Consider the following 10,015-nt stretch of genomic DNA (forward strand, 5'->3'; position numbering starts at 1 on the left):
GTTTAAGATGAACGCTCATTGAAGTAGTAAGAAGTGAAACATCAATACTTATTCTTATTTCTAGCAATTTTGGCTGCAAAACCTGTGTAAATTGCAATACATATTGCAAATAATTTTATATTTATCAGTTTTTTGTATGTTCTCTTTTTTTTTTTTGTTGTGGAAAAGTGTCTAAAGAGAAAAAAAAATTCTCTCTTCTTTTAATCGTGCAAACGTTTTAACTGCCAAATGACTCATTAAATAATAACTAATTATCTAATTGGGCTATAAATCTAATAATATAATGCATTGGTACATAGCCATCTTAGTCTCAATGATTTTATTTAAAGTTCAGATTACCAGAATGCCAAAAAGAGGATGTTTTGCACAATTTACACACATCAGCAGACCCATTGCATTGGATTAGACAAGGACTACTAATATTAAAATCATGATAATAGGAATGAAATCCTTTCAATGTGGTAGTCTTACATACATAATATGCACATCAACAGTAAAAAACAACCTTCCACCACCAACTGGTAACTCCATCTATACCAGAATCAGCAATATACAAAAACAAGGCAACGAAGCACCATATAAAAAATAAGACAAAAATTATGATTGAGAATCAGACATTATTAAAAACAAAAACAAAAGAACATAACACATTGAGTACAAAATATGCACCCTTTGGTACAGGAAATAAATAACCAGCTTGGTTAAGGCAGATCCACACACACAAACACAGAGTCACATCTCATAAAAGTAATGTTCACTGACTCCAATCAAACTAATCCTTAGAAGAAGATATAAATAAATCTCTCTAGAAGATTAGACACATACAAACAAAATGGATTCCAACACATAAAAACCCATATACCTGTATGACATGGTCAAACAAATTTCTTCTTTAAGGCATACTCAAACGTGTAAAGGAGTGAAGGTAAGAGAGACAACCACAATTTACAACAGTAACCAATGAATTATAATTTCACCTGATTTTCAGAAACAGCTTTTAATAATGCATCCTTCTCTTTGAATGCAGGGAGACTTCTACGAAATTCAAGCATCTTTTGACCTTCAGGAGTTTCCTATATTTGAATACATATCTGTCAGACAACTTGCAATTGTTTAAGGATGGGGAAAAAATGGAAAACTAGAAAAAAGGTAGTCTTTATTAAGATGATGCATATTGGAAACATCACAAATCTATGTAAATTATGTAATAAAAGATAAGAATGATACCGCCTTGTTAATATTACTTCAAAAGATAAAATACGATAAGAAGGAGAATACACCAATTATAAGGATACATTTGGTACACTGAATGAAAATTACATTAAGAATAGTAATCTTTATTACTGGGAATAAAAGATATAGTAATGAAATAACTATTACTATCCATAAGTTTGGTTATTACATATGGAAAGCTTGTAAAAGATGATGTATAAGGAAAATTTATAGTTTTGGAAATATATCAATTTTAAAACCTATTATATGTACTAAGGAATAACTATTACATCCATCTTAAAAAGGAATAATTATTCTTCAATTTAACGAATAGTTATTCCTATGTAATAACTAATCTATGTAATAAAGATGTAACTAAATGACCGAATTTCTATTACACATAAATAGCTATTCTATTATAAGAGCTATTACACCATACCAAACATATCCTAAGTGATTCCTCATTATACTAACCAACTATTGAAAAACACAAATTTAGTAACATGAAGTGGAGACTTCATAAAGGCAAACATATTCATACTATTAATATACTAAAATGCACAACTGAGCAGCATATGCCCTACATTCAAGTGTATAAGAAGATGCTAATAATTTACAAAAAGAAGATAATAGTAATAAAGCAGAAAACAATTCCTGTTGCAAATTATAAGCCTTATAATTGCCTGGCAACAGAAAGCAGCCAGTTTAATGTCATTCCTTTTTTCTTAAGTTCTAGAGTCAGGCATTTATGTAAGTTTAAGAATTTTTCTGACACAAAATACTGCACAAAAATTTCCTGTTCAAAACCAATAAATGAAGCAAAAACGATGGTAAAACCTCTTCTTCTTATTTTATTGATTCCTAAGTTACATGCACTTAGCAGATTTTGAACCCACCACACCCTCCATCCCATTATTATGGGAGGAGGAACTGCCATGTAATTGAAGCCCATTGGAAATAAATGAGGGTAAACCCAAGTTTAATTGAGCAAGAGCCACATCTCTAATCAAAACAATGACCAAAGCTATGCCAATGCACACACCACAAACATCTTTAAGAAACTATTGAGAGAGAAAGAGAGAGAGCCTTAATTAGTGGATAGTTAAGTATTTAAGATATTATAAATAGATAATAAACATTAAATCAATAAAAGTTTGAACTGCCGGAAAGAATAACTGTGCGCCTCGATACTAACAACAGCCAAAAAAAATGTATTTGAAAAAGTTTTGCTGGTTTCAGATAAACCTGCCAATCTTGTTGCTTATCTCGCAATTGCAAACTTCTCCGTTGGAGGATTCTCTCCATGACAACACTATTCTTTATCAAGGGCTCCTGCTGCTCATAAAAACCCTCATCACTTCCTGATCTTGACGAGGAATTATCTGAGAAACTTCCCTTGCTCATAGGTTTTTGAGAGAGGAAAAGTCTGAGTCGAGCATCTACTTCTCTTTGCAATCCCAAAGGTAAGATCACCTATTAGTAATCAAAATAATAAGTATATCACACCGGACTCACTAGATGCAAAGCTTAGTACCTTCAAGAAATATGCACAACCATCTAGGGTAAAAAACAATAACTGCCCATCTCATCCATTTGAACTAAGAATCATTCAGGGAAAGTGCTTCAAAAAATTCTCAAAAGACGCAAGTCATCCCTTTTTTCCAAACATAAAGTAAATGCGAGAAAATACCTCTCTCTGTGGACGCTTCTCATCCAGGTCAGATCTGTAGTTTGGCAGAGGGACTTTACTAAAGACGACAACTTTTGCATATTGATGGCTGCCAAAATAACTATATTTCAATTACAGAAGAGATAGAATTATAAGATGCAAGATTACTGTACACGATCAAATACCTATGTAAGCCCATCCTGGCTGCTATTGCTGAAAGTTGCTCAAAATCACGTCTATCTTTTCTCTCCCTCGACACCACTTCTTGCTCATCTTTGTTGCGAAGCAGCATGGTTAATTTCCATCTCCACTCATCAATGTTATCTAGGGTTGAAGCACACTGCTAATCATAAATCAATAATTAATAATTTAATAAACACATGAACTCAATCTGCCAGAAATTTTTCATAAAAAAAATATATCACAAGCATGAATTAAAACGTAGGTCGAAGGATGAAATGTATGACACAACATCAACAATGGTTAAGTACATCACCAAATAACAGCTTGCTGATGTACAAAATACAATGAAATATAGTAAATAAGGTATGCTGTTTGAAACTTCAACATCTTTTTTTTGATAAGTAACATAAGAATATTATTAATAATAGAAAAAGTGCCAAACCGAGTACATTGGAGATGTACTATGGGGGCACAAATCATGAAACAAAAGTACAACGGTCAAGAAAAATAGAAAAAGAAGAACAAGAAAAATGAGAAAAGACCACACTCCATTCAAAGAGAGTGTGCAAGAAAAAAGACTTAGTCTCTAGCAAAGAACGTTCACAACTCTCAATACTTCTAGCATTCCTTTCACGCCAAATGCACCAAATCAAGCAATGAGGCACTAATATTTAAACATCAATGTGACGATGTCGCACAAATTTCCCTTGCCAAGCCTCAAACAACTCAAGAACATGATGAGGCATAACCCATTGGATACCAAATGAGCAAAAAGCCAAAGACCACAACTCCCAAGCTACGGGGCAATGAAGTAGAAGATGATCTACCGACTCCCCATATCTCTTACACATATAGCACTAGTCAAGCACTATCACACGTCTTTTACGGAGGTTGTCTGTTGTTAAGATCTTACCTAAGGAAGCAGACCAAGAAAAGAAAGCCACCCTTGGAGGAACCTTCTGTTTGAAACTTCAACATCATGATCCAAACATATGGCTACTTGCAATGAAAGAGTTTGATAACACATGCAATCCAGAATAAGAAAGTTTCTAGAGTAAAGACGGAGAGAATCTACCAAAGGTCCATGAGTCTTATTTTGTGTTTTGAGTCATTTTCTTATTTGGTTTAGAAGTTCTTATGTGCCATTTCTTTATTATTAGTAATCACAATCTTTCTAGAAATAGGTTATTTAGGAGTCCTAGTCCTTCTAGGAAAGAATTTAACAATAGTCCATATAAAGGTTTTATTATAGTAAATAATATTCATAGTGAGATCAATTTTAATAAAATTCTAGCAACTTATTTTAAGAGTTGAGGGTGTGATTGCCTTTAGGTGTGATTGCTTAGGATAACATAGATGTGATTACCCAGGGTTTTATTTTTCTTATATCACGTTCGATTCATTGTTTGAACACCAAATAACCGTCAAACATATTCAAGATCCAATCTTTTCACTACCTAAACCCTTAAATGTCAAACCTCATTCAAAACCCCAAAAAGATCTTGTCAAGAAATCTAAATTAGTGCTGAATTCCTAAAGATCCTACATCAAAATGACCTAAAGCTTTAAACATCACACCTTATTCAAGAATCCTTCAAGATCTCATCATGAAAGCTAAATCAGTGATGAATTCCTAAAGATCCTACATCAAAATTACCTAAAGCTTTAAACATCAAACCTTATTATCCTTCAAGATCTCATCATTAAAACTAAATCAATGATGAATTCCTAAAGATCCTACATCAAAATTAGACTACAAATCTTGAATCTTATGGTATTTCATCTTGTCTTTCCTTGATGTGCTCAACCCTTCTACCTACACTGAGCATATTTATCGCTTAGTAACTAACTACAGCCACGCACAAAATTTAATTGACACATGACCAATCTAACAAGTTTCCCAATTTTTAACACATGCATGTAACTAACTGTTCCTCCAATTTTAGGGCCATAGAAAAGCTCCCATTATTTTCGGCTATCCCGTCAATGATGCCATGTTACCATCCATCACATGCTTTCATGTCATAGTGAGTATGCTGCCATGACATTACCAGTAGTCTCACATGCCATGTCACATGCTACATTAACTTAAGCTTCAGATAAGAAAGTAGAGCAAACAATGAAGCTGCCAGAGCCAAGAGCTGGAAAAGGAATCAAAGAGTGCCTCCATTAAGTAACCTAAGGCTCAAAACATCTTTGAGCCTTTGCATACACATTCATATGTAAATGCAAAAATATGTCTGGGATCACTCGATTTTGCCTTGGACTTAATTCCATCCATCAAGTATTGGTTGATCCAACGAAAGAACATGATAAGTAACAAAAAGAATTTGGCACATTAAGTACCAATGGACAAGCACACTGACACTAATTTCTTTTGATGTGACCTTTCTCCTTGTCAATTATTAGTAAAATTGGTCTATAATTTATATATATATATATATATATATTTTTTGATAAGTAACGTAAGAAATTAAAAAAAAAAAAAAAAAAAAAAAACAAACGTAAGAAATAAAAAAAAAAAAAAAAAAAAAAAAACCAACCAAGTACACTAGAAGTGTACTACAGTGGCACAAATCAAGAACCCAAATTACAACGATCTATAAGATTGGGGAGAGAAAAACAAGAATAGGAAGGCAAAACTAAACTCCACTCAAGGAGTACGGAAAAGGAAAAACTTAGGGACCGTTTGGTTAGAGATTTCTAGTATCATTGTTTAAGTATTGTGGAAATATGTGTGGGTTAAAAAGTGTTGTGGAAATACGTATTATGGTGTTTAAACACTTAAAATTGTTGTTTAAACACCCTTACCAAACACCTCCTTAATGTCAAGAATAGGCCCTTCATAATCCTCAAAGCATCTAGCATTTTGCTCCTGCCATTAGCACCATAACAAACAATGTGGCACAAACCTCCATAAACCTATATTTCGATGTCGACCAAACTTCCCCTTCCAAGAAGCTAACACCTCACTAACTTTATACGGCATAACCCAATGTATACCAAACAAACAAAAAACCATAGACCACAACTCATATGCTATAGGACAATGAAGAAGAAGATGATCCACTGATTCCTCACACCTTTTACACATAAAGCACCACTCTAACATTGCAATATGCCTCTTCCAAAGATTATCCGTAGTTAAGGTCTTACCTAAGACAGCAGTCCAAGAAAAGAACACTAGTCTAAGAGGAACCTTTGATTGCCACACCTATAATATTGATCAACATGTTCATGTAATACAATCTTAGGGCATGTTTGGAACACTAAATGGTTCTTACGAAAGGAATAAGAATCAATATTACTATAAATATAAGAAGTAATGATTGAATAACTACTATTCATTTGTTTGGTTGCAAAACAAGAATAGAATCCCAAATCTAGATCTCATTACATAGCACAACACATAAAATGGCAAAATAGAATCTTATATTTTGTCAAATTTTCTAAAATAAAATACCCTTTCTTATAAAACTATATATATTCCATAGGCCTCAACTAGCATTCTATTATATATGAATTTTTTTTGGATAAGTAATGTAAAATTTCATAGATATCAAAAAAGAGTCGCCCAAGAATACAAGAAGTATGCAATAAGGGACCGCACAATTAATCACGCAAATTACATAAATCTATCAAATCAATAACAGAATATAAGGACTGACTATGCAAAATAGGCATCCAATCCAACAAAGCTATAAAGAAGAATAATTTGAGATCAAACATAGTTATTTCAGTATCTTCAAAACACCGATTATTCCTCTCCCTCCATAAACACCACATCAAACAATGTAGGGCAGCCATCCATGCATGATTAAACAATAAATAGTTATCATTCAAATCAACAATGTTTTTAAAAAATTGATTAACTAGCAAAGCTCAAGATCTTTTGTCAATAAAAATTTTTGATTTTATTTAGCATTATTGCTAATTTAGTGCCCCAGATGTCGGGCCATGGTGCAATAGCAAGTGTCTTCCACCAAAAGTGACTCATTGCGGGTTTGAGTCTGGGAATTAGCCTTTCCACAAAAAATTGGGGGCAATGCAGCCTATCATGACCTCTCTCAAACACTCCAAAAGTGGGAGCTTTATGCACTGGGTACAACCTTTTTTTGTTAATTTAGTTTCCCCTTGCAAATTTTGTTCAATATCTAAAGCTATGCTCAAATACACAAGTAGGTAGAACTCATATTATATTTTTTAAAACAAAATAAGCCTCCAATATCTTAATTCTATATTCAAATACTTTTGATTAAACCCTTTTTTATACTATACAAAACAAGCCCACCTTTCAAATTCAATAAACTTCAACTACATTAATTTGTATCCTTAGGATATTCAAAAATTTACACCGACATCTATCTCAAGCCACTTTAAGATCCTTGGCAAGCAAAAAACCTCAACAACTCCTCCGCTGATCATCATCTAATAGGCTTCACCACACTGTTTGAGAAGGATGAGTCAACTTAAGATATTGACACAAAGTGCAGGCTTTCTAAACTTTTGAGTCAGACTCAAGATTTTAACACCAAGCAAAAATGTAAGGAACCCTGAACATTAAGCCCTGAAATCATGGTTGATGAGGATCAATGGAGGGCTAGGATTGTTGTCAGAAGTTGCAATTATTGGTGGCTATTAGAGATAGAGAGAGAGAAAGAGAGAGAGATGATAGTAGAGAAAAGTAAAAGCCAATGATGGAGCTTTCTAGAAATGGAAGTATCTTTAGATGGAGTACAAAAATGACAATTTGTGTTATGATCATGTTGGGAACTCAAAAAAACTCAAAAGAAAGAAAAATTAGGGCAAACAAAGGAAGTGTCAATCGGCACTAGAGTCCAAATCAGAAGTTCAAGGCCTCTGCTTGACACTTTGTGCTAGCTTTGCCCATGATACATTCCAATTAAACTCAAGCAAGTCCAAGACCCTCTTGCACATGGGAGACATCTAGCAATCAGTTTAAGGTTTGAATTAGAGATGTAATCATGAAATCTATGAGGCAAGATGATTGAGCACATGTCCAACAGTTTGATTAGGGTTAGAGTTAGTTAGAAGTTGTTACAAGTAGATTGAGTTGGATTGAGTTAGTTAGAGCTCTAGCACATGTAACACATTAATCACACGTATTCATCAAGTCACATGCTTAGCTAGAGAGCCAATAGGAGTGAGCCGTATGTGGCCGATTAGATTAGGGCATGAGATGTATAAATAGATGCTTGCAACTCTCATTTGCCACATGTGGGATAATAATCATGTTATTTCCATTGTGCTTAGTTTTCTCTCTAGTTTTTCTTTCTTTGGAGATAGAGACTCTCAAAGAAGTCTCTTCTTTCTTTTTGTGCAATTCATCACTCGTGAAAACTCATTACCAACCAAAACCCTAGCATTCTCTAAAGATCAACCTTTATAATTCCATCATCAAGAACCTTAGAAACCTATTCATAACCAAAATCCCAAGCCCTTAAATATCAATTTCCAACATCTAAATTGACAAGATTCAATTTTACTCATCAAGGAACACCACCCATAACTGTGTATGTTCCCTACAATTCAGTTTTTCGGGAATGTAAAATTTAATGAGAATTTAGGGCATCAAAACTATTATAGACCTTTTGAGGACAAATAGCAATTCCTCATATTTTAGGGGAATAGTTATTACTAAGGAGTCATTCTATTCATTCCCTTCCTAGGAATGCAAAAGGTGAACCATGATTTACCATGGAGTAGTTCCAGGTTTGGGTTTTCTTTTTCTTTTTTTGTTCTTTTTTTTAAAGAAACTAAAAGGGTAAAAGTGAATCAAATTCGATGAAAATCCAGTTAAAATTTATGGTTTCAGCACCAAAAACAAGATTCTTGTATAATCATTTGGCACTATCTATTTTACTTAAGAATGGAGCAGCAAAAGTTGTAAGACTTCCAATTTCTTTCCCTTAACTTTCTCAGCTACTCAACCATTAGTTACTGAAAATTCATGATTTATTTATAGCTACTAAAAAGAATTACATACACTCTCAAAAATCATAATAGCACTTCACAAAGCTATTTCTTCTCTTGCATTCAAAAGCAAAAGCCAACGAAATTCTCTGCTTCAAAAGCCAAATGGCCAGCCAAACATTGCCAAACTCAACAAATACCATAAACCCAATACAAAACAAACAAAATTAAACAGAGTGAGTGAGCCAAAAACCAACCAATTGCTGCTGAGTCGACCCCGAGTCACGGTCCGACTCGTCACTGGACGCGTCCTGGTACGCGTACCGGCCGTACCCGGAGCTCTGCTGGTACCAAAACGACGTGGCAACTCTCCTCTGCCTCCCATTGCGGACCACCTCGAGGGCCGAGAACGCGATCCGATGCCTCGAGTAGGGCCGCACGTGCGAGTTCCCAAACCCCGGGGGTCTATTTCTTGAAAAGAAAGGTAGCAGCGAGGGTTTTAGAGTATTGGGGGCTCGAAAATAAGAGGTGGGTCTGAGAGATATGGCGAGAAAAGGGGTTGTGGTGGTTCTGAAATAGCCATGGAAAATGGCTGAGTAGGGCATGGTAGAAAGAAAGAAAGGTGTTTGTATAAATGTCTGAGAGAGTAGGGTTACTCTCTCTGTTTAACGTTGATTTTTGGTGGTTGCAAAGCAGATAGGGGTTTGGCAGAGGTTTTGCGTCGATGGCTAGATTTTTCTTTATATAGTTCTGTGTTTTTTATTTTATTTTTTTTCATATCTCATAATTTTGTTCAGTTTTTTTTTTTTTTTTTAACAAAAATTAGGGTGTTACTGTTTTAAGGCGAATAAAATGATAAAATATTTTAAGGAGAAAATATAAAGGGGAATATTTTTGAAATGTGTTTAGATAAATAAAAACAAAAAAAAAAATAATAGGATCTAAATATTTTCTTCCAGGCCACTAAAATAGTAAAATATTTTCTATTCAAAATAAAGAGAAAACCAAGTAGGATGA

General features: G+C 34.1%; 1 protein-coding gene across 2 annotated transcripts; it reads right to left on the reverse strand.

Moving 5' to 3' along the window:
• Positions 1-950: 950 nt before the first annotated feature.
• Positions 951-9,731, reverse strand: LOC136064671 (DExH-box ATP-dependent RNA helicase DExH3-like). Of its 2 annotated transcripts, none has more exons than XM_065766692.1 (5): positions 9,256-9,731; positions 3,067-3,221; positions 2,903-2,990; positions 2,458-2,685; positions 951-1,073 (listed from the first exon to the last, which is right to left on the reverse strand). In XM_065766692.1, exons 1-5 carry the CDS (start codon positions 9,601-9,603, stop codon positions 966-968), a joined length of 927 nt encoding a protein of 308 aa, XP_065622764.1. In that variant the 5' UTR covers positions 9,604-9,731; the 3' UTR covers positions 951-965. The 2 variants fall into 2 exon arrangements, with proteins under 2 accessions (XP_065622764.1, XP_065622763.1); XM_065766691.1 differs by having other exon boundaries at positions 3,067-3,224.
• Between the last annotated feature and the right edge of the window lie 284 nt (positions 9,732-10,015).

The sequence above is a fragment of the Quercus suber genome, unplaced genomic scaffold, assembly GCF_002906115.3.
Source record: "Quercus suber isolate HL8 unplaced genomic scaffold, Cork oak 2.0 scaffold_731, whole genome shotgun sequence".
Classification (NCBI taxonomy): domain Eukaryota; kingdom Viridiplantae; phylum Streptophyta; class Magnoliopsida; order Fagales; family Fagaceae; genus Quercus; species Quercus suber.